This window comes from Anomaloglossus baeobatrachus, chromosome 2, assembly GCF_048569485.1.
Source record: "Anomaloglossus baeobatrachus isolate aAnoBae1 chromosome 2, aAnoBae1.hap1, whole genome shotgun sequence".
Taxonomy (NCBI): Eukaryota; Metazoa; Chordata; class Amphibia; order Anura; family Aromobatidae; genus Anomaloglossus; species Anomaloglossus baeobatrachus.
Window position 1 is genome coordinate 60,799,042 of NC_134354.1, and position 26,085 is coordinate 60,825,126.

General features: G+C 41.3%; 1 protein-coding gene across 1 annotated transcript in view; it reads left to right on the forward strand.

The window, feature by feature from the left end:
* TMPRSS15 (transmembrane serine protease 15) overlaps positions 1–26,085 on the forward strand; it is a 447,907-nt gene that overhangs the window by 353,704 nt on the left and 68,118 nt on the right. The window contains exon 19 of the mRNA XM_075333062.1: positions 22,120–22,215. Coding sequence (XP_075189177.1) covers positions 22,120–22,215 — 96 coding nt within the window. The remainder of the gene's footprint in view (positions 1–22,119; positions 22,216–26,085) is intronic.

Sequence of the window (26,085 nt, forward strand, 5' to 3'; positions counted from 1 at the left end):
TTCCATCCGGTTTGCGTTTAGTTGCACCATCATTTATTTTTCAACAGGACAATGACCCCAAACACACCTCCAGGCTGTGTAATGGCTATTTGACTCAGAAGTAGAGTGATGGGGTGCTACGCCAGATGACCTGGTCTCCACAGTCACCAGACCTGAACCCAATCAAGATGGTTTGGGGTGAGCTGGACCGCAGAGTGAAGGCAAAAGGGCCAACAAATGCTAAGTATCTCTGGGAACTCCTTCAAGACTGTTGGAAAACCATTTACGGTGACTACCTCTTGAAGCTCATCAAGAGAATGCCAAGAGTGTGCAAAGTACTAATGAAAGCAAAAAGTGGCTACTTTGAAGAACCTAGAATATAAGACATATTTTCTGTTGTTTCACACTTTTTTGTTAAGTATTTCATTCCACATGTTTTAATTCATAGTTTTGATGCCTTCAATGTGAATCTACAATTTTCAGAGTCCTGAAAATAAAGAAAACTCTTTGAATGAGAACGTGTGTCCAAACTTTTGTTCTGTACTGTATGTCCAAAGTAGGCAAATCATAGTTTGGTGATCCTTGCTTTGAGTGATATTTCTGGATTGATTTGTTCCAAAATTTGATTTTTGTTGTACTTTTTCCATCCATGGTATTGATAACATCCTTTTCTAGCAACACATTTCAAGTTGTTGATTCTTCTTCTGTCTTGATTTTTTATCGTCTAGTTATTTAAATATACTATACATATGTATACAGGGTGGGCCTTAAATATGGATACACCCTAGATGGGCCATAAGTATGGATACACCCTGATAAAATGGAAGGGGTTTCTGATATCACCATACCGTTTGTGATATATTAGTACATGGGAGGGGTAAACATTTGAGGCAAGTTGACCACCCTTGGCGGCCATCTGCAAAGCTGCCATTTTGTATTCAACCTCACTCTTTTTTTTAACAGGCTCACCCAGGGTGTATCCATACTTATAGCCACCCCGTATATATATATATATATATATATATATATATATATGTATATATATACAGTATCGAGAGAGAGAGAGAGAGAGAGAGAGGCTTATTTAAAGGCCAAAGAGAAACAGAACTTGTTAGCTCCTACGTAGTTTATTTGAGAGAAATCTAATACTTTCCTAAAGTAGACAATTCTGTAGCATTCGTAACGCTGTACTGTTCAGTTCCTGTTATCCCCCCTTGCTGACATTTCCCATTTAGAGTAAAGATATAAATTAGGGGTCTACATTTGAAAACAATGGAGGATTTATAGTAAAGTAGAGAGGCTAGTCGGAAAGTTTAGTGCCAAATTTAAGAAAGGTACACGCATTTTGACCTCTCCGATAAGCAAACAAATCTGTCTACTCTTGCTATAAACAAAGATAGATTTGCACCATAAATTTGCCTTATTTTACTTTACTCTGGTTAATAAATTTGATTTAAACTACATCTCCTTCAAAAATAGACTCACGATTCTCGTCGCTTTCAAAGTTTAAAAGTTATAAAAATGGAAAAAACCATAGAGACTTTGCACATATACTGATGCAACTTTTAAAAATATTTTATGACGCATAAAACATAGGAACCCAATGATGAATATGAACTAATGTGTTCATTATATTTTATTAATATGTAACTTATTGCATATTTTTTTTTCTAAGTATTCTTGGTAACCGCCATATCGGTGGCATACACCTATGTCCAACTTTGTCTGCATGGACATATTAGTATGCATAATTTTTATTCTGATACTACAAAGTGCTGTTAAATAGTCTTTTATTAACCTTTGGTTACCATCCGTTTACACCTAGCCAGATAGGCTGTGGCCATTCAGACATAAATAAGGCTGTATTTGTATTAAAGAGCAGTATCGAGATTTTTGGTAAATTTTTTCACCATTAGAGATGGGCAGATATACGAGATCGGCAGGTTCAACTGGATTTTTTGAAAAAATCCGCTTAGGGACTGGAATTAATCATGGCCATCTTCCTGGATGTCGATCCCCACATACGTCTACGAGGATCCAAACATTGTGCTTTAAAATGTTGGTAGAAACAACTAGAAGTATTGGAGAAGGACCATTATATTTACCGAGTCTCCCGCGCAGCTGTTTTCTTTCTTTTTCCTTTATTTTTTTTTATTCGGGTGGCCGAATCTGAATATTGACATGGATTTCCCTAAGAACTTCGTGTTTGTGGGGGGTTGATGCATAGATACTAGATGTCCATATGGATCCTGAATTTTACAGTTCGAGTTTGCTTATTACTATTCACCATGAATCAAATTTTGGGGGAAAATGTTGCGAATGCCTTGAATTTGAATTACGAACCTTCTGGATTTAATGGCATTGTATGATAAAGGAATTTCCTAAGTAAAGTAACCTTTTAACGTATGCAATAACTGTAGAAAAAGACATGAACCACTCATCCAAAATTATATTTTGATGTAATGTCATTAGGCAAAATTTATGAACCTGAAAATAAGGTTCTTTGATCAGACTGTATGAAGCCCCTCTGTCATGTCACGGTGAACATCTAAGTCAGTTTCTAACTTATTTGAAGCCTTAAAAGTGCGGCGCCGCATGCCAACCACCACCACAGCAACAGTGCACCGGCAGGGCAGGTGACCTGGTGCCTCCCAACACCATGCTGCAAGGCAGAGTCCCCATGACTCTAGGCCACACCACCCCACTGATACAAAACCATCACAGCAATGGCCACCACACAGCACTAGCACCTTCCAAAAGCTTCCAGTATGTGAACTGAGAGCAAAAACCTTTTGACATGTATGTAAGGGATCTTTCCAGATGTCCGCAATCATCAGTCCAATATCAGATCCTAATGCACTGACTGGCCACCCAGATCTGAGTATGACAGCCTCATAAAAATATATACGAAGCTATTACTCACAGGTTTATCTAAAAATAAGAAGCGCTAATTGTGTAACACCAAAGGGACAGAGTGGTATATATGGAAAATATACACTCACCTAGTGTAGTTGTGAAAGTCACAACTACTAATATGCATGAGATCCTGGCATCTGCTGCAGCCCCACGTGGAAGAACATTCAATAGATATATAGAAGGGGTTAAAGCCATGCATCAGCCACATATGAAACTGTAGAAACGTTGATGAAGGATAACAATCTTTTTATTTCATCGGTCTACGCATTTCAAGGTCAAAGACCTCTTCTTCAGGACCAGTACATCAACAACAAGCCCTTGTACTTTGTAAGGTTGATGTACTGGTCCTGAAGAAGAGGTCTTTGACCTTGAAACGCGTAGACCGATGAAATAAAAAGATTGTTATCCTTCATCATCGTTTCTACAGTTTCATATGTGGCTGATGCGCAGCTTTAACCCCTTCTATATATCTCTTGAATATTACTCACAGGTTAGAAGACACGCAGCCAGTCTTTGCTTTGTGATCTGACGTCGGACCGATGATCACAGACGTCTGGAAAGATCCCTTCGTTTTTAATTTTCTTGCCTCTATTTAGAATGTTTTTATATTCCCTTATAAAATATAGTCACCTTGTAAACACATTTCATCTCTTGCAGTCTTTATTTTTATATTTAGCTAAGCATTTTTGATAAACTGACTGCAGTAACATCAACATTAAGCCCCTTTCATTATTGTGCAGGAGGAGGTTTGACGGCCATAAATTCTTAGAAGCATAAACGAAAGCTTAACTGGTATCTATAAAACAGTCGAAAATCCAGAAATAAATTATTTTAAGAAAATATTGGATGTGAGCAATAAATCATTTTACCATTTATAGTAATGCAGATAAATACATGTAGAGGATTTCCAGTGTGTAACCGCTAAGCCTCAGATAGGACATATTACAGCCTTAGAGTAAATGTCAAGCCGTCTCACTGCTTATTAGCTAGGTGGAATAGTGGTCATTCCATTTAAATTAAACATATTTTCTTATACCTGAGCTTACATGAGCCTGTGCGGTATTATCCTCAAGAGCTGCACTACAGGCGGATTAGTGACGAGGCAGAGTTCCCAGCAACATTCACCTTCATCCAAAAAAAAGGGCATTATTTGGAATATATTTTACAAATAAAAAAAAATCTCAGGCATTGGTTAGTTATCCTAATTTATCAGCTTAATGTTGAAGTCTCAACAATATGTTGATTTTTAGTAATAATTAGCTAATATTTACTTGAAAACTTTAAACCTGAAGGTTAAAGGGGCACTTTGCATACTGCGACATCGCAGGTGCGATGTCGGTGGGGTCAAATTGAAAGTGACGCACATCCAGCATCGCATGCGACATCGCAGTGTGTAAAGCCTAGATGATACGATTAACGAGCGCAAAAGCGTCGTAATCGTATCATCGGTGCAGCGTCGGCGTAATTCATAATTACGCTGACGCGACGGTCCTATGTTGTTCCTCGCTCCTGTGGCAGCACACATCGCTGTGTGTGAAGCCGCAGGAGCGAGGAACATCTCCTACCGGCATCACTGCGGCTTCCGTAGGATATGCGGAAGGAAGGAGGTGGGCGGGATGTTTACATCCCACTCATCTCCGCCCCTCCGCTCCGATTGGCCGCCTGGCGTGTGACGTCGCTGTGACGCCGCACGACCCGCCCCCTTAACAAGGAGGCGGGTCGCCAGCCAGAGCGACGGTCGCAGGACAGGTGAGTCCATGTGAAGCTGCCGTAGCGATAATGTTCACTACTGCAGCTATCACAAGGAAATCGCTGCTGCGACGGGGGCGGGTACTATCGCGCTCGGCATCGCAGCATCGGCCTGCGATGTCGCAGCGTGCAAAGTACCCCTAAGTGTTAATTAAAATTCTGCAAAACAACCATAAAAAATAAGTTTAGATTAAGACTAAATAATTAATAAGATATAAAATCTATTAATTATACATTTAATTTTTTTATTTGTTTTGATTATATATCTAATAAAAAAAAGTTCATTTATATTAAGACAGAAAATCGAGTAAAGAGAGAATATTTGTGAAAATGGATTTGGGATGTCATTTGGAAACGTTTCTATATCTTTATATCCAATGGTTTTATGTTGCATTGAGTCAGTGCTCACTAATAACTTCCGATCTAGGCTACCTGAATCTAAAAAGGCAAAAATAGCAAAGGAAGAAATATTTCTAACATGGAATTAGCCCTGTCTCAACATCCCTACATGAGCCCTATGCTTTTCATCAATTCAGTTTACTATTCTCACTTTCCTATTTGTCTGTTTTGTTATGAAAATCACTGTAGAAATAGTTCATTGGTGAGCTCTCATGTCAAAATCTTTATGTCTTTAACCCCTTCACCACCCAGCCTGTTTTTACCTTCCTGACCAGGACAAATTTTACAATTCTGACCAGTGCCACTTTAAATGGTAGTAACTCTAGAATACTTTAACGGCTCTGTGATGGGGCAATAAAAAGGGTACCAGGGCACCTTGGCTGACCCTAAGACTAGGATCCCTGTGCTGTCCCTTATCCTGATGGTAGACTTAATGGTAGTCAGGCTCTAGTCTCCAGCGTGGCCCTATCTTCTGTCCTGGCCCTGATGACTAAGTCTCCGATGCCCAGGGAACCAACCAGGACAGAGATACCACAAACCCTCCAACAAGGAATGACTAACAGGGGTCAAACAAAATTTATACACACCAAAGAACCTGCACCAGAGGATAACCTCTTCTCCCATATCACACAATCAACAGAGCGAGAGATGGCGGTACAATCCAAAGAGCATTTATTCCAAGTAAAACAAAACGGTCCATAACATAATCCACAAAACAGAGGGTAAAATTGTCCAGTAGTGGCATAAATGTCCCTATCTCTCTGTGAAGTCCCAGCTTCTCCCAGAGGATCAATCCTTCCTTAAAATTCTCAAATAGACTGCCCAATTCTTCAGGTAAGCAGAGAGTTTAGGTGGATCTCACGCCCCTTTCCCCGACTTAGGAACAAAAGCCTGGCAGGGGAGGAATTAAACTTGCAAATGGGACAATGTACACACAAGGAACACAGAATGGACAGTGAACCATGCCCAAACATTAACCCACACAAAATGGTACACAATCCACAATATTCCACTATTACAGTATGGGTAAGGGTACAAAGAAAAAGGGGTAGTATCAGCAACTACCACAATCATAACTCTAGAATACATTAACAGATCACTATTGGGGAGATAAGGATGGTATGGGGGCACCTTGGCTGACCCTAAGACGAGGATCCCTGTGCTGTCCCTTATCTCGATGGTAGACATAATGGTAGTCAGGGTTGAGCCTCGAACGTGGCCCTATCTCTTGTCCTGGCCCTGCTGACTAAGTCCCCGATATCCAGGGAACCGACTGGGACAGAGATACCACAAATCCACCAGCAAGGAATGACTAACAGGGGTCAAACAAAATGTATACACACCAAAAAACCTGTACCAGGGGTTAACCAAAGGTGTATGGGTAAGGGTACAAAGAAAAGGGGGTAGTAGCAACAACTACAACAATCACAGCATATAGCAGCAGCAGAAACTACACGTCCTCTCTGTTCCCTAGCTAGCTCCTAACTGAAAAGAATAACCAGCAACCTCTCCAGGAAGCAGAGGGATTATATACAGCCCAGAAGTGCTCAACAGATGACAGCTGAGTAAGTCTGCTGCTGCATCAGAGAAGGAATTAACCCAAAAGTGCAGAAAGGAAAAAAACAATGTTTAAATGTGCATGGTCTAAGATGGTCTCAAATGGTAAATGAAAAAGCTAACCCTGAGCCTGTACTAATACATGGGACAGGATCCCAGTGATTCTGAGACTGTTTTTTCATCCACATTACTTCATGACAGTGGTAAATTTTGGTCAATATAATTTTTGTTTATTTATGGAAAATATAAAACATTTGACAAAAACATATAAAAATTCCGCAATTTTCGAACATTGAATTTTTATGCTCTTAAACCAGATAGTTATATCACATAAAATCATTCATAAATAACATTTCCCACATGTCTACTTTACATCAGCTGTACTAAAGATTTCTGGCACACAAGGGAAGTAGAAGATAAATGGAGATTTTGTTTACAATTTTTTGTTCTGCAAAAAGGGTCAACCAAATGCCAATGTTTCGGCTCACATTTGAGCCTTTCTCAAGGCATATATCACGAGGCAGGTAGGCTTTGGTATAGATACTCAGCAGAATACAAATTACAATTGTAAATACCAGAGGATGGAAGGAGGCAGAGGTGAGTCATAAGAGACCAGGGCAGATAGGTAGATAATGGTGCCTGGAGAAACAGTGGGGTGCAAAAAGGACTGTATCCAGTGGGCTAGCTGTCCGGCGAGTACCTATACTCATACCTACCTGCCTCGTGATTTGCCTTGAGAAAGGGTCAGATGTGAGCCGAAACATTGGCATTTGGTTGACCCTTTTTGCAGAATAAAAAATTATAAACACAATCTCCATTTATCTCGCACTTCCCTTGTGTGCCAGAAATCTTTAATACAATTGTCTTATTTTTTTCTGGGCACCAGTATTTTTATGATAGCAGCAGCGCTTCATTCTTCTAGTGTATTTTTCATCAGCATCATTTTTTTAAACATCATTCTTTTTGTTTGGAAGTTAGAAGGGTTAAAATTTATCGGCAATTTGTCATTTTTCCAACATTTGGAAAACCAATATTTTCAGGGACAACATCACATTTGAAATGACTGTAAGAGTCCTATGTGACAGAAAACACCCAAAAGTGACAATTTTGAAAACTACTCCTCAAAGTGGTCAGAAACACATTCAAGAAGTTAACTCTTTAGATGCTTCACAGAAATGTGAAGGGAAAAATGAAAATTGCTGCCAGTAATATGAAACCCCCTATATTTCTATTAAGGGATGATGGATCTGAGTGGGGACTTGTTTTTTTTTGTGTGTTGAGTTGAATGCTTTTGGTTGCAATTTGGGGTACAAAACATTTTGGATAAGTTCACAATTATTTTGTGCTCTATGCTGAGCACCTACATTAGGGTTTCCAACTACATCTCTGAAATACATGATTCAGATCAGATCCATCATCAGATCCGTACATCATCCATACATCCCACCTTCATACACCAAATATACACCATACACCAGATATGCACCATCCATACATCAGATCCATTCAATTTAGTGAGGCAGCAGAATTACTCCAAGCTTCACTTGGCCTCTGTTCAGAGGTGTCCATCTTTTCAAAGTTGCACAAAACGGTTGTTGTTTGTGTTTAGGTTTGGAGTTTGGGTGCTTTACGTGTGCAAACCACTCGCACAAGCATCGTTGAGCTCGGGTATGCACAGTCCTCAGCCCAGTACGGGCCGCTTGCAGTATTTGAATGGCACGCACTGGGGGTAACAACAGCGTGATTGGCTGTAATGTGCACCAAACAAAAAAAATGGAAAAACCCCACCCGTTCCTGGAAGTGATCTGTTTATGGCTGTCTACATGTGGGCATAGACCAAACTGCCCAATTAGTGACTTCCATTGGGGTTCGGGTCAAGTCCAGGTCCCAAACTGAACTTTATCTAAAGTCCGGCTGAACCTGCCAAACCAAACATTCACAAGTTCACATATCTCTGCTCATCTCCAATTGTGTTTTAGTCCACTTTGTGTCAGTTTTATGATGAAAAGACATTGCTTTTGCCTATTTTTTTTTTATGGTGTTCTGGTATTACACAGTTAGTCATTAGACCTCAGGTTACCATGGCAATGCTCGGGACTCCATGATCAAGTCACATGGGCCCTGATTTGGTGGGAGAGGGAGTGCTAGTACCACCCCTGGCTGTGTCACTTAGGGGTGCTTCACACATAGCGAGATCGCTACCGAAATTGCTGCTACGGCACGGTTTTGGTGACGCAACAGTGACCTCATTAGCGATCTCGCTGTGTGTGACACTGAGCAGCGATCTGGCCCCTGCTGCGAGATCGCTGCTCGTTACACACAGCCCTGGTTCGTTTTCTTCAAAGGCGCTCTCCCGCTGTGACGCACAGATCGCTGTGTGTGACAGCGAGAGAGCGACGAATGAAGCGAGCAGGGAGCAGGAGCCGGCATCTGGCAGCTGCGGTAAGCTGTAACCAGGGTAAACATCGGGTAACCAAGGTGGTTACCCGATATTTACCTTAGTTACCAGCCTCCGCAGCTCTCACGCTGCCTGTGCTGCCGGCTCCGGCTCTCTGCACATGTAGCTGCAGTACACATCGGGTTAATTAACCCGATGTGTACTGTAGCTAGGAGAGCAAGGAGCCAGCGCTAAGCAGTGTGCGCGGCTCCCTGCTCTCGCGGTTATGATCGCTGCTTCGGCTGCTGTGTTTGACAGCTAAGCAGCGATCATAACAGTGACTTACAAGGTCGCTGTTACGTCACAGAAAATGGTGACGTAACAGCGACCTCGTTGTCGCTGTCGCTTAGTGTGAACCAGCCCTTACACCGAGCTTCTACCGGTGCGGTGATTATGCATACACAGTTCCTGCACAATTACAATGACATTAGTTAACATCTTAAATCATGAATCCCTATCCAATCATGACATAAACTTGTCATATGTCATGAAGGAGTTAAGCATTTATTTTTAAAACTTTTTATTTTTATAATAGGCATACAGAAACTGTCTTTAAAATTCATGAGCACTAGAGTTGAGCAAGTATCTAACTATTCGTACTTGCTATACTCATAGCGAGTGCTGTCTAATACTCGCTCATTCTTTCTGAATAGCGTGTGCAATGTAAGGCAATGGGGAAAATCTCACAAAGTAACGAGTAACCCAAATGCCGTACAATTCGTGTGAGTAGCGAATAGAATGGCATTCGGGGTAATCGTTACTTTGCGAGTTTTTCCCCATTGGCATGCATTGCACACGCTATTCGGAATGGATACACAAGTATTAGACAATACTCATGAGTATAGCGAGTACGAATAGATAGCTACTCGCTCAACTCTAATGAGCACCCTTGGCGTGGAAAACAATTATTATATTTGTGTATTAATAAAGGTTCAAGTTTTACTATGATTTTAGCTGATTTACATACTGCTTCTTATATTTCCAGACTTGCTTTCTCAGACATATTTTTACGGGAACTGAAAGCTCTGAGTTCAGTTCGCGTTTTTCGGTATTTTTCCTTCCATTGTCCTGTTGGATCCTTTTTGTCTGTTTGCAGGATAAAAGTAAATGTAGAGTTTTGTATGAACTCTTTATTCATTGTGCAACAGCTGCATAAAAGCAGTGTAAAAATGTCAGTATAGTAGCTGTATATGCCAAAATGTTTTTTAAATGCATTCTACATAGTTCATTCATTTTTTATATTACTATTATCGTTTAGACCAAGTTAGAGATGAGTAAGTCAATTTGATGTATATTGAATTTTGAGTCAAACTTTATGAAATTCACAGGCCTCGGCCAATTTAGACAATTTGTAATTTATTTTGAGTAAATCAACCAAAAAATTTCCGTATTGCAAGTATTTTTTTTTCACTTTTGTATTACTATTCAAATTTTACATGTATACACAAAACAACAATACAGTGCCCTATTACAGGTGCTGGCATTTTGACCATGTACAGTATGTATTTAGCATTTATCACATCATTTTGTGGAAAGGGGTTAAATTTAACCCCTTCACCAATAAGGGATTTTCCGTTTTTTGTTTTATTTGTTTCCTCCCTTTTTTCCGAGAACCTTAACTTTTCTATTTTTTTATCAATATAGCCACATGAGGGCTTGTTTTTTGCGAGACAACTTATATCTTTGAATTACACCATTCATTGTGCCATATATTGTACTGGAAAAGGGGAAAAAAATCCAAGAGCAGTAAATTGGCAAAAAATACTCCAATTCCACAATTTTTTTTTTTTATTTACCATGTTCCCTAAATGACTGGCTTAGTAGTATGATTCCCCAGGTTGTTACAAGTTATACATATACCAAACATGTACAATTTTTTTTATTTAAGTGATGAAAAAAATTCATAAATTTTTTTTTGTTTTTTTTTGCACCACTTTTCATGATAACGAGGAGTAAAACTTAACTTTTGATAAATTTGGATAAAATACAACTAAGTATAAAGTGCAGTGCAAAACATAAGGTGCAAATATCAGGAATAATTAGACCACTGTTCATTTTCCACACACTGCTTTTTCGTGCATCTTTGTACCCAGTGGCGTAACTAGAGTTTGATGGGTCCCGTTGCAAAGTTCAGACCTGTGCTCCCCCCTCTCCACGTACACTGACACTTGGGGTATGAGATGACACTGACACTTGGGGTACGGGATAATGACACTGACACTTGGCTCTTACCCTCAGCACTCAAGTTTCCCATGATCTGAAATCCCTTTATCAGCACCCAGCTTTCCTATGTTGATATCCATCTTATCCTCAGGACCCAGCTTCCCCATGCTTTGCTAAACATCTTTCCCTCAGCACCCCCAGCATTCCCATATCAGAGCATGGGAAAGCTGGGTCCTGAGGGGAAAGAGCCTTTTTCCCTGAGCACAAAACATTCCCATCCCCTGATTGTATCTTTGTCCTCCCCGTGTATATAGTTCTCCAAATACTATAATGGCCCCCACATAGCCTTCCATATAGTATAAAGGGTCCCACATAACTCTTCATATATTAGAATATACCTCCATAGTCCTCCATTTATTATAATACATTTCCCATAGTTCTCCATGTATTATAATTCACCCCATAGTCCTCCATATAGTATACTGCACCACATAGTCCTCCATGTTTTATAATGGACCCCCATAGTCTATGTGTAAGGTAGGCACCATAGTCCTCCATATATTATAATATAGCCCCCATAGTCTTATATGTATTATAACGCAACCCCATAAAACGTCATATTGTATTATGCAGCCCCATACTCCTCCATGTATAATGCATCCCTATATTCCATATATAAGATATCCTTCATTTTGTATTATGCAGCCCCATATTCCTCCATGTATAATGCACACCTAGTCCATGTATAAGGTGTCCTTCATGTTTATTATGCAGCCCCATATACCTCCATATATAATGCAGCCCCCTATGCCTCCATGTATAATGCAGCTCCTAGACCTCCATATATATAGCAGCACCCCCAGGCCTCCATGTATAATAATGCAGCCAGCCTCCTCAAGCCTCCATGTATAATAATGCAGCCAGCTTCCCCAGGCCTCCATGTATAATAATACAGCCCCCCAAGGCCTCTGGCCACTGATTACTCACTAATTTATATAAAAAACAACAAATACTCACTTCTCATCTCGTCCCCCCGCTGCTCTGTCCTCACCTCTCCTCGTTCCACTGCTGCTATCCTCACCTCTCTCCTCTGTTCTCCCGCTGCTCTGGTCAGCGTCCTCCCGCCCTGTGCTCTGCATGCCTCAGCACAGCAGTCGCACAGGAGTAACGTCACCGCACACGGGGAGGCTGATGAAGCATGGAGTGGCACTAGCCGCTCTATGCTTTATCATTGCTGTGTGCGATGACGGGGGAGGGGACCCGATGCTGACACCACTGACACCGGGCAGGGGGGCCCGGTGTCAGCAACGGCAGCAGGTCATATAGTGGCCGCGTGGTCTGCGACAGATCAGAGCAGCTCCTGTCTCACAGAAAGGAGCTGGCTTCTGATCTGCAATGCGGTCGAGAGCCCCTAACTAGTATTGGCTAACCTGCCCCTAACAGGTTGCAATGGCGACCCCTGTGACCGCGGTAGTTACGTCCCTGTTTGTACGAATCCCTGCCACTGCAGGTTAATGTTTCTTTCTTCCGTGATGAACTCTCATGAATGAGAGGGAAACTGGTTGGGACGGCGTTTTGATGAGGTTGTGGGACAGATAGTACACTTGGGTGCTGCCCTTGTCAGGGTGGAAGTCCATACACCAAGCGTATGCTGAGGCCTGGTGACACATTTTGCTTTCTGTACTTGTACATGCATATAATTTTGTTATGTCCTCTTGGGCAAGGGTTGAATAATTGGGGTCGATAGTATTATCAAAAAATATATATAGTGTTGTAAATCATTTTTGGTAAAAGACAAAATAGCGATGGTAATGGATTGGGTAATGTAAAATAAACTAATGCCGGCGTCACACGAGTCGGTCTATTGTGCGATCACATGAGCGATCGCACCCGCCCCCATCATTTGTGCGTCACGGGAAATTAGTTGCCCGTGGCGCACAAAGTCGTTAACCCCCGTCACACGCACTTACCTCCCGGACGACCTCGCTGTGGGCGGCAAACATCCTCTTCCTGAAGGGGGAGGGATGTTTGGCGTCACAGCGAAGTCACAAAGCCGCCGGCCAATAGAAGCAGAGGGGCGTAACATCCTGCCCATCTACTTCCTTCCGCATTGCTGGCAGGAGCCGCGGGACCCAGGTAAGCTGTGTTCGTCGTTCCCGGGGTGTCACACGGAGCGATGTGTGCTGCCACGGGAACGATGAACAACCGGAGCACAGACGGAGGAACGACATTATGAAAATGAACGACGTGTCAACGAGCAACGATAAGGTGAGTATTTTTGCTCGTTCACAGTCGTTCGGAGGTGTCACACGGTACGATATGTCATACGATGCCGGATGTGCGTCACTAATGGCGTAACCCCGCCGACATATCGCACGATATATCGTACCGTGTGACGCCGGGATTACACCCACACAATGGCTTAGAATGTAGGAGTCACTTGCAGCGGCAGAAGCATCACCACCGTCACCTGCAGTAGTAAGTACAGATCACAAATAGCAAATGTATTAGTGGAGAGGACGTGAAAGGTGTTATGGCATATGAGGAACATTGTTTATCTCAGTAAAAGCAGTATGATGCTTCCTCTGTCAGCGACACCATCAGTTTGAGTCAAGGTTTTGCAAAGAACAATCTGTCTAATCACAAAATGACTGAGGAATCAGTCGTTTTTGGACTGTTTTTTTTCATTAAAAAATGAAAACGCTGTCAGTTTGCTGTTTTTTTTTTTTTTAATGTGCTATGGGTTGCTGTTGGCTACCAGCTGTTTATTCAATTTTTATGGTGATGTCACTTTGAAATTACTATTGCTGACTTAGCATTAAAGCGTTTACAAGAGGTCCCATACTTTCCTAAGAACCCTTGCACACATCTTTCCAGATTTTGCAGTATTGTGATTTGTGGTGAATCGATTTGCTATGAAATAACCCCTTCACATATATATGTCCTTGGCCGTGTCTGTCCCTTTAATTCAGGTTTGCATTTTTCCCCCACATGTTTGCTGATCTGATCAGCAGAGATTTGTAGCAAACAGGCGCAGGTGGATCAGAGATCCACCTGCACCTGTTAACCCCTTAGACCATGCTGTTAAGCTGTGAAAGCGCAATCTAATGTGTTCCAGTGGGGATCGCAGTGTTCCCTGCCACCATCGACGGCCTGTGATGCGATCGCAGGGTGCTAATGGGTTGCCATGACAGCATGAGGTCAGATGATGACCCTTATCACTGTCACGATGTGCTTCCTGTGAATGGCGGCAGAGTGCTGATATTCACAGGAGATCAGCATTTCTGTTGATCAGACCAATGCTCTGTGGAATTGTGGGATTGCCCTTTAAATGTTTTCCCCACTTTCCAATACAATGTAGGGCAGAATAAATGGTGTCATTCAAAAGTACATCTCATCCCTCAAACAGCAAGCCCTTACATGGCTCTATGGATAAGAAAAAAGGTTATGGCTCTTAGAAGAAGGGGCGGAGAAAAACAAAAACAAAAAATTGGAAGGTGTTAAAAAAAAAATGTGCTGACGCATGCAAATTTGATTTTCACAAGATTTGATCACCTTTAGTCAATGTAAGGTATTTTTTTGTTTTCAACTAATTAAGTAGTTTAAACCTAAAATGTTAAGTAACTTTATAAATACTTTGTATTGCTGGTTTTCTACTGATAACTACTTATTTCATATTATTTTCACAATTTGTTTGCATAATTGCTTTTAAAATTCTCCTGGTCGTCCTTGAAATTAAAAAGCTTGGCTCTTTCTATACAGCAGCCATGTGAACCCCTATAAAGAACTGGTCTCTGGTGACAAGAAATTAGCTGAAATCTGAAATGAGCTTTATTCATTAATGCATATGAAAACACTATGTAACTCAAACATTTATAAAGCATTTAAACTATTTATAAAGTCACTCGCCCTTCTAATCATAGAAAATAATGCATAAAAGAGTCACTCCCCCCTTTTCACACCCCCCCCAACAAAAAAAAAAAAGCGTAAAACTCATTACATTGTTGAAAGACTTTAACATAATTCTAAGACTAGTTAAATACCGGTTGTTGTGTGAATACAAAATAGTTTATGAGAGAATTTTATATCCTACATATACCTGTGAACGGTCAGGTATTCTTAACACATGATGTCTTACAACAACGTTTTTATAAAAACTCACTTTTTCCTTTACTTACAGAATTTTATCAAAGGAATATAAAAGTTTAGATTTCAGGAACAGAAAGTTAGCAGTGGAAGTCAGGCACTGGTTTTCTTGGTGCACAAAGGTCCTTTTGGAAATGACGGAACATCAGCATTTTAATTTTAGTACAATAAGATAAAGAGTTCGCATTGAGACCTTAAGCCTTTTCTTGAAGGTTTCCTTGTCAAGCCTCCCCATTTCCCAAACATTCGTAGGCAACCAGGGCCGGATTCATACATTTTAGCATAGAATTTTGTGCCCCCTCTCTGTGGCACTGATGTCACTCACTGTTAAGGCCGCTTTACACGCTACGATTTATCTGACGATCTCGTTAGCGATGTGACACGCCCAGATCGCTGATACGAGTTGCCGAGGTCGCACATAGATCGTTTATTAGCGGTCACACGTACACATCTCCCCAACGACGTAACAGCGATCAGCGATATATTGTTTGACCAAGGTGGTCGTTTGGATTTTGTTCGTCGCTGGCAGGGTGTCAAACCAATATGTTTGCTGCATCCCAAACGATGAACAATATTTTGAAACTGAACGACGTGTCAACAATCAACGATTTTCAACTTATTTACGATAGTTCGGAGTCGCTTGTAGGTGTCACACGCAACAACGTCGCTAACGATGCCGGATGTGCGTCACGGAAACCGTGACCCCGACGACATATCGTTAGATAAATCGTAGCATGTAACGCCGCCTTAACTAAATTCCCCTCTTAAGACATCTTATGTCACAGCTAGAAGCCATGGCATAGGAAGAGATAGTAGATAGCCAGCGCTGCACTTACATCTCCCACTGTGTCTATTCCCTAGGATCCAGGATGTCTTCAGAGGATGCAAGGAACTGTAAAAAGTAACTGCTGCACTGCACCCTGAATGTATTTATTGTATATGGATGTAAATTTAAAAACCAACATTTTATATAGCCTGGTTGTTATTTCTTCTGTTTATATGCCCCCTGACTGCTATCTCTAGGCCATAGCAATTCATGGCCTTTTGAGAAATTTGGCCCTGTAGACAGCCCTGTTGGGTTTAGGTTGTGAACATTTTCTACTGTTACTTTCCATTTACTTAAAAGTAAATGTTTATAGTATATTGTGAAAGAAAAGCTTTTTGGTTGTACTAATGGTACCAGAAGTAATTTGAAGGAACTTTCTTACGAACTTTCTTTCAAACTTTCTTTCTTTCTTCCTTCCTTTCTCTCTCTTTCTTTCTTTCTTTCTTCTTAAATATTCCAATGAAGTATTTTCTCCTTTTTAGTTACATTTAGAGATGGACATACCTGTGGAAGTTTGGTTTAGGGCTTGGACTTCACTTTAATTCCAATGAGAGTCATTAACTGGGCAGTTCGGGTCACTGCCCACATGCAGCCTGCCATACACAGAACAGTTCTGGAAGAGGGTGGGTGGGGTTTTTCCATTTTTTGTGGTGGTTCACTCTACATCCAATAACATTATTGCCAGTGCTAGTCATTTAAACACTGCATGCAGCTCATACTGGGCCGAGCATCGAGCGTACCCGAGCAGAATGATGCTCACATGAGTGGTCTGCATACAGTACAGATCAAAAGTGTGGACACACCTTCTCAGTCAAAGAGTTTTCTTTATTTTCATGACTCTAAAAATTGTAGATTCACATTGAAGACATCATGACTATGAATGAAAACATGTGGAATGAAATACTTAAAATGTGAAACAACTGAAAATATGTATTCTAGGTTCTTCAAAGTAGCCACCTTTTGCTTTCATTACTGCTTTGCACACTCTTTGCATTCTCTTGCTGAGCTTCAAGAGGTAGTCACCATAAATGGTTTTTCAACAGTCTTGAAGGAATTCCCAGAGATTCTTAGCACTTGTTGGCCCTTTTGCTTCACGCTGCGGTCCAGCTCACCCCAAACCATCTCAATTGGGTTCAGGTCTGGTGACTGTGGAGGCCAGGTCATCTGGCGTAGCATCCCACCACTCTCCTTCTTAGTCAAATAGCCCTTACACAGCCTGGAGGTGTGTTTGGGGTCATTGTCCTGTTGAAAAATAAATGATGGTCCAACTAAACGCAAACCGGATGGAATAGCAAGCTGCTGCAAGATGCTGTGGTAGGCATGCTGGTTTAGTATGCCTTCAATTTTGAATAAATCCCCAACAGTGTCACCAGCAAAGCACCCCCACACCCTCACACCTCCTCCTCCATGCTTCACGGTGGGAACCAGCCATGTAGAGTCCATCCGTTCACCTTTTCTACAAAGACACGGTGGTTGGATCCAAAGATCTCAAATTCGGACTCATCAGACCAAAGCACAGATTTCGACTGGTCTAATGTGTATTCCTTGTGTTCTTTAGCCCAATGGGTCATACTGGTATGTAAACCATCAAGGTGTAATCACCTGTGGCTGCTGCGGCATCCGGAGGTGATTCCTGCACGTCAGCTGATTTGAACAAATCTCCGCCGTGGTAAACACGCACTCAGCCACCACCATCAGAAGTCACGTGATGTGATCACATGAAGCCGATGTTGCAAAAGTAGCACAGGGTCATGTGATGACTCCTGTAGCTATAGTTACATAGTTACATAGTTACATAGTTACTTAGGTTGAAAAAAGACCTAGGTCCATCTAGTTCAACCTTCCTATCATGACTCACTTCCTGCTGGCAGAATGCTGCCTGTAACAAGAGATGAGCATTTCTGGTGATCTCAACTGTGTAGCTGTGATCAACAGAAATGAATGAGCGATCAGACTGCTGATCCTTAAAGTCCCCTAGGGAGACTAGTAAAATAAAAAAAAGTAAAAAAAAAAGTTTTAAAAAATGAAAAACCTAAAAGTTCAAATCACTCCATTTTTGCCCCATTGAAAATAAAGGATTAAAAAATAATAAATATACACACATTTGGTATCACCGCGTTCAGAAACGCCTGATTTATCAAAATATAAAATCAATTAATCTGACTGGCAAACAGTGTAGCAGCAAAAAAATTCCAAACACCAAAATTACGTTTTTTGGTCACTGTAAATTTTGCGCAAAATACAATAACAGGCAATCAAAATGACACCTTTAAAAATGCGAGCTCGAGATACAAAAAATATGCCATCACTGAGCCATAGAGCTAGAAAAATGAGAATGCTACAGGTTGCAAACAATGGAGCAAAAAGTGCACCACTTATATTCGACAAACTTCAGAATTTTTTAAACTCCTTAGATAAAACTAAACATTTTTGGTGTCTATGAACTCGGACCAACCTGAGGCATCACACTGACACATCACTGTTACCATATAATGACAATGGTGAATAAAATATCCAAAAACAATCATGTAAATGCACTTTGTTTGCAATTTTTCCGCATTTGGATTTTTTTTGCCATTTTCCAGTACACTATATGGTAAAACATATGGTTTCATTTAAAAGTACAACTCGTCCCACAAAAAAACTAGCACTCATATGGCAACATTAGTGGAACAATAAAAGGTTAAGGCTCTCGGAAGAAGGGGAGCAAAAAAATGAAATTAAATCAGCCTGGGGTGAAGGAGTTAATAATGTTCGTGGAAGGTACTGTTTTTGTGGCTTTCATTACCTTCTAATAGAGATAATAAAATTTGCTGATGTTAGAATTTGCCTGATTTGTTTGAATTTTAATTTGTATCAAATACATTCAGTTCCAATTGAGCCAGATGGGAAGAGAATAAAAAATCTGTAATATTCAACATTCCTCAGTCTTCCCCATACCTCTTCTGCTCGCACGGGTTATTCACTTGGATTCTATATATTTTCCTTCTGTCTTCTACCTTCTATCATCTTCTCTTTCCAGGTATTCATTGCTGCTGTGTTTCACTAGGCTTCATACTGACTATGCCATTTTGCCGGAATTTGCACAAATGGAATCTTGAAAATTTTGGATTGTGGTGAATGTGTCACGTTCGTCTCCCAGCTTTTAGAGACCTGTGACAGCATTTCGCTGGAGCCTCTCATCGACACTACATTTAAATGGGTTTAATTCTCTTAGTACTGAAGTGGTTAAACGTCAGTTTTCCTCTTGCATCAGTTCCTAGCTGAGTGTCAGCTGCCCTCACTTTGTAGTCACGCCCTTTAGGTTTAAATAGGGGTGTATCCCAGCAATCCCTGCTGAAGATACAAAGTCATTTGGTCTCTAGCTGCCTTGGAGAAAGGTTCTGCTAAACAAGTCTTCTGCTCTCAGGCTTTATCTTTGTGTCTCTTCCCTAATTTGACTTACCTTTCCTAGTGTCTGATTAGTTTAGTGGTGAGGTCTAGTGTACCTCACCTGCCCTCCACTAGTCAGGGCACCTACAGTCAGGACCAGAAATATTTGGACAGTGACACAAGTTTTGTTATTTTAGCTGTTTACAAAAACATGTTCAGAAATACAATAATATATATAATATGGGCTGAAAGTGCACACTCCCAGCTGCAATATGAGAGTTTTCACATCCAAATCGGAGAAAGGGTTTAGGAATCATAGCTCTGTAATGCATAGCCTCCTCTTTTTCAAGGGACCAAAAGTAATTGGACAAGGGACTCTAAGGGCTGCAATTAACTCTGAAGGCGTCTCCCTCATTAACCTGTAATCAATGAAGTAGTTAAAAGGTCTGGGGTTGATTACAGGTGTGTGGTTTTGCATTTGGAAGCTGTTGCTGTGACCAGACAACATGCGGTCTAAGGAACTCTCAATTGAGGTGAAGCAGAACATCCTGAGGCTGTAAAAAAAGAAAAAATCCATCAGAGAGATAGCAGACATGCTTGGAGTAGCAAAATCAACAGTCGGGTACATTATGAGAAAAAAGGAATTGACTGGTGAGCTTGGGAACTCAAAAAGGCCTGGGCGTCCACGGATGACAACAGTGGTGGATGATCGCCGCATACTTTCTTTGGTGAAGAAGAACCCGTTCACAACATCAACTGAAGTCCAGAACACTCTCAGTGAAGTAGGTGTATCTGTCTCTAAGTCAACAGTAAAGAGAAGACTCCATGAAAGTAAATACAAAGGGTTCACATCTGGATGCAAACCATTCATCAATTCCAAAAATAGACAGGCCAGAGTAAATTTGCTGAAAAACACCTCATGAAGCCAGCTCAGTTCTGGAAAAGTATTCTATGGACAGATGAGACAAAGATGAACCTGTACCAGAATGATGGGAAGAAAAAAGTTTGGAGAAGAAAGGGAACGGCACATGATCCAAGGCACACCACATCCTCTGTAAAACATGGTGGAGGCAACGTGATGGCATGGGCATGCATGGCTTTCAATGGCACTGGGTCACTTGTGTTTATTGATGACATAACAGCAGACAAGAGTAGCCGGATGAATTCTGAAGTGTACCGGGATATACTTTCAGCCCAGATTCAGCCAAATGCTGCAAAGTTGATCGGACGGCGCTTCATAGTACAGATGGACAATGACCCCAAGCATACAGCCAAAGCTACCCAGAAGTTCATAAGTGCAAAAAAGTGGAACATTCTGCAATGGCCAAGTCAATCACCAGATCTTAACCCAATTGAGCATACATTTCACTTGCTCAAATCCAGACTTAAGACGGAAAGACCCACAAACAAGCAAGACCTGAAGGCTGCGGCTGTAAAGGCCTGGCAAAGCATTAAGAAGGAGGAAACCCAGCGTTTGGTGATGTCCATGGGTTCCAGACTTAAGGCAGTGATTGCCTCCAAAGGATTCGCAACAAAATATTGAAAATAAAAATATTTTGTTTGGGTTTGGTTTATTTGTCCAATTACTTTTGACCTCCTAAAATGTGGAGTGTTTGTAAAGAAATGTGCACAATTCCTACAATTTCTATCAGATATTTTTGTTCAAACCTTCAAATTAAACGTTACAATCTGCACTTGAATTCTGTTGTAGAGGTTTCATTTCAAATCCAATGTGGTGGCATACAGAGCCCAACTCGCGAAAATTGTGTCACTGTCCAAATATTTCTGGACCTAACTGTATAGGATCTTCTTAGCGTCCCAAGTACCTGTTCGGCAACAGTTGCGGAGACTGTATAGAGGCTGGCCTAGAGAGTAGAAGAGCTGCCGGAGAGGATAGGAGGTATACCAGTTCCCGGGCACCCTGCTGTTATTGTGTCCCCGGTGTCCCCTGCATTTGTTGCCTTTTGTTGCGCGTCAGACTCAAGCAGGTCTGAACACTCCTGCCATGCTCGTCTTACCTGGCAAGCATGACCAGCGTTGGACTGGCTACCGGAGGAATCTCCAGTAATGCCAGGCCTTGATTCAGGTACATGCATTGCACTCCGGAGCTCTCACCTGAGCTCCAGAGTGCAGACTAGACTATACCGCGAGCGCCAAGTGATTGATTCCTTGGCGCTTGCGGTTCAGTTCCTGACAGCTGCAGACAGGCCAGGCTGATCTCTGGAGTTCAGGTGAGAGCACCGGAGATCACCCCGGCCTGTCTGCAGCTGACATGAACTGAACCGCCAGCACCGGGGAATCAATCACTCGACACTCACAGTACAGTCTTGGCTGCACGCCGGAGCTCAGGTGAGAGCTCTGGAGTGCAGTGCAGGTACCTGAATCCAGGCCTGGCATTACTGGAGATTCCTCCAGTAGCCAGTCCGATGCTACGCGGGACAATATGATTCATTATTAATCAGTTCACTAATCTCTCATTTCTAAAAAAAGCAGATTGCAAAAATTGACAAACCATTTGTATTATTATCAATGTTAATATTTGCATTGTTTTAACAAAATTAATATTTTTTTTCAGCAATGTGAAAAGAACATCTGCAGTACAGACAAATGGAAATTTGACTTATGTAAAATTGACTGAGGGAAGTGATGGCAGCCTAAGCTTTCAACCCAGGTAGGAACCGAATACTTTTGCCCTTTTAGGTATAACTGCTTTGTATATAAATCCAAATATATTATGTTGAATAAAATACTCTTTAGCTTAGTGCTAAATAGTATTTTCTTGATATACTTTTACTTTGCTTTCAAAAAACTGAATCCTGCTGTGGCCATTTTGACCCTACATTTTTAATGCTTTTATGCTTTTTCTTTTGTTCTCTCCTTAAACAAGATGTCTTTAGATGTCGGTTCACCAAGTGTCCTCCTTTAAGAGATGTTCTATTATTGCATTATTAATGTAACTATTAAATGCATAGGTCATGTAGCAGTATGGGCACTCTGAAAGGATTGGATCTATTAACAAAAAATCAGCAAAATAGATTACTAATATATGTAGCTGTATCTAAAAATCCGGAACTCTATAGAAGCTATAAATGCTATTTTCTTCTGTATTTTCTTATTTTTTTCACATATCCCACATATTATTATTTTTTGCTGATTGCAGCTAATGAGACTAGTCATGCATTTTGCAATCCTCTATCTACCATAAAAACAAAACAGGCCATGCTAATATTACTGGACTTTCACTAAATGCAAATTTTACATTTTAAAATAGTACTTTAATAATTAACCCCATAACAACTGCGGGCAGTAATATTACGTCCTACCGGTCATAATGTTACAGCCCGCGGTCTGCCGCGATCGGCACACATCTCAGCTGATTTTTACAGCTGAGATGTGTGCCTGCTAGGCACGAGCAGAATCGTTATCTGCTTGTGCCATTTAACCCCTTAAATGGAGCTGTCAATATGTGGCAGCGCCATTATAATCGCGATCGCGGTAAACCTTTACTTACCGCCCGATACCGGAAGTCACGTGACGTGATCACGTGACTTCCGGTAGTTGTCATGGTAGCACAGGGTCATGTGATGACTCCTGTACATGCCATGAATTACTTTCAGTTTCACTCAGCCCGCAGCCCAGTGAAGCAGAAAGTGAGCGTATCTGCTGTTTACAGCTCTGTAGCTGTGATCAGCAGATAGGGCAGAGCGATCGGATTGTTGATCGCTTTAGCCCCCTAGGGGAACTAGTAAAATAAAAAAAAGTAAAAAAAAAAAGTTTTAAAAAATAAAAAAAAAAATATATGCACATTTGTTATCGCAGCGTTCAGAAACGCCCGATCTATCAAAATATAAAATCAATCTGATCAGCAAACGGCGTAGCAGCAAAAAAATTCCAAAAACCAAAATAACATTTTTTTGTCGCCACAATTTTTGCGCAAAATGCAATAACAGGCAATCAAAACGTAGCATCTGCGTAAAAATGGAACAGTTAAAAACGTCAGCAAAACAATAAGCCATAACTGAGCAATAGATCCTGAAAAATGAGAACACTACGGGTCACGGAATATGGCGTAAAATGTGCGCCACTTTTTTCGGACAAACTTCCGATGGTTTTTTTTAACCCCTTATATATAAGTAAACCTATACATGTTTAGTGTCTATGAACTCGCACTGACCTGAGGCATCACACCCACACATCAGTTTTACCATATAGGGAACACAATGAATAAAATATCTCAAAAACAATAGTGCTATCACACTTTTTTTGCAATTTTTTCTGCATTTGGAATTTTTTTTGCCTTTTTCTAGTATACTATATGGTAAAAAGTATGATTTCATTTAAAAGTACAGCTTGTTCCGCAAAAAATGAGCCCTCCCATGACCATATTGACTGAAAAATAAAAAAGTTATGTCTCTCAGAAGAAGAATGGCGAAAAAAAAACCAGAAAGCGAAAAATCGGCCGGTCGTGAAGGGGTTAAAGTTTACTGGCATGTACCCATTTTTCTGTTTTTCTGAGGCAGTGGGAAGATGAGTGGTCAATATTAGGAGTGGCTGGGAAGAAAGGTCATATATAGTACAGACCAAAAGTTTGGACACACCTTCTCATTCAAAGAGTTTTCTTTATTATCAGGAGTCTGAAAATTGTAGATTCACATTGAAGGCATCAAAACTATGAATTAAAACATGTGGAATGAAATACCTAAAAAACTGTGAAACAACTGAAAATATTTCTTATATTCTAAGTTCTTCAAAGTAGCCACCTTTTTGCTTTGATTACTGCTTTGCACACTCTTGGCATTCTCTTGATGAGCTTCAAGAGGTAGTCACCGGAAATGGTTTTCCAACAGTCTTGAAGGAGTTCCCAGAGCTGCTTAGCACTTGTTGGCCCTTTTGCCTTCACTCTGCGGTCCAGCTCACCCCAAAACATCTCGATTGGGTTCAGGTCTGGGGACTGTGGAGACCAGGCATCTGGCATAGCACCCCATCACTCTCCGTCTTAGTCAAATAGCCCTTACACAGCCTGGAGGTGTGTTTGGGGTCATTGTCCTGTTGAAAAATAAATGATGGTCCAACTAAACGCAAATTGGATGATATAGCACGCCGCTGCAAGATGCTGTGGTAGGCATGCTGGTTCTGTATACCTTCAATTTTGAATAAATCCCCAACAGTGTCACCAGCAAAGCACCCTCACACCATCACACCTCCTCCTCCTCCATGCTTCACGGTGGGAACCAGCCATGTAGAGTCCATCCGTTCCCCTGTTCTACAAAGACACGGTGGTTTGGACTCATCAGACCAAAACACAGATTTCCACTGATCTAATGTCCATTCCTTGTGTTCTTTAGCCCAAACAAGGCTCTTCTGTTTGTTGCTTTTCCTTAGCAGTGATTTCCTAGCAGCTATTTTACCATGGAGGCCTGCTGCACAAAGTCTCCTCTTAACAGTTGTTCTAGAGATGAGAAGGTGTGTCCAAACTTTTGGTCTGTACTGTATTTCCTTGTTGGGGAAGTCTAGAGGCACAATGCGCACAGCAGAACAGGGGTGCAACTATATATTTATTTTTATGGGATATTTTCTCTATGAAATTGTACCTATACACTCACCCTATTTTGCAGATTATAAAAGGCACTTTTTCCCAAAAAATGTTGAAAGTGGGGGGGGGTGTCTTATAGTCTGACTCTGACTGTACATGGCTGTGGCGATGGAAGGTGTCAGTGGAAGAGGTGCGTGTCACAGGAGGCAGGACTCAGCGCTGTGGCCAGCACACATGCTTGCTTATAAAGAAAATTAATATTCACTGCTCCCCTTGCCCATAATCCCTCTTGACTCTAAAGCTGCCGCTGAGAGGTGGTCAGGATTATGAGAGTGGGGAGCAGTAAATATTAATTTTCTTTAATAGTGGCACATGTAATTACCCAGCTACCAACATCCTGCAGCAGCTGGTCAATCAGGTGTGTCCACTATTAAAGAAAATGAATATTCACTGCTCCCCACATCCATAATCCTGGGCATGGGGAGCAGTGAATATTTCTGCAGCAGATGTCAATGTGTAACTGGGGGTCCATGACAGTGATGTCATGAGGCAGAGCACACTGAAGTTGCTTGCTGACATCAGAAGAGGACTGGTGATTATAAATTTATTTTTTTTATGTGTCTGGTGTGATGGGAAGAATATACACCAGGATGGGTCCAGGATGAGGGACATACAGTATATATCAGAATGGGCCCAGGATGAGGATCATATATACCAGGATAGACGCATGATGATACCAGGATGGGGGCATATATACTAGGATGAGGGCCATAAGTACTAGCATGAGAGCCTTATATACCAGTATAGGGCTATGATGGGGATCATATGTACAAGGAAGAGGGCCATATATCAGGATGGTGATCCAATATACCAGAATGGGGACTTGCATACCAAGATGGGCCCAGGATTGTGATCATATGTACCACGATGGGACTAAGATGGGGAACTAATATACCAGGATGGAGAACATATACACCAGGATGGAGGACACATATACCTAGAAGATGT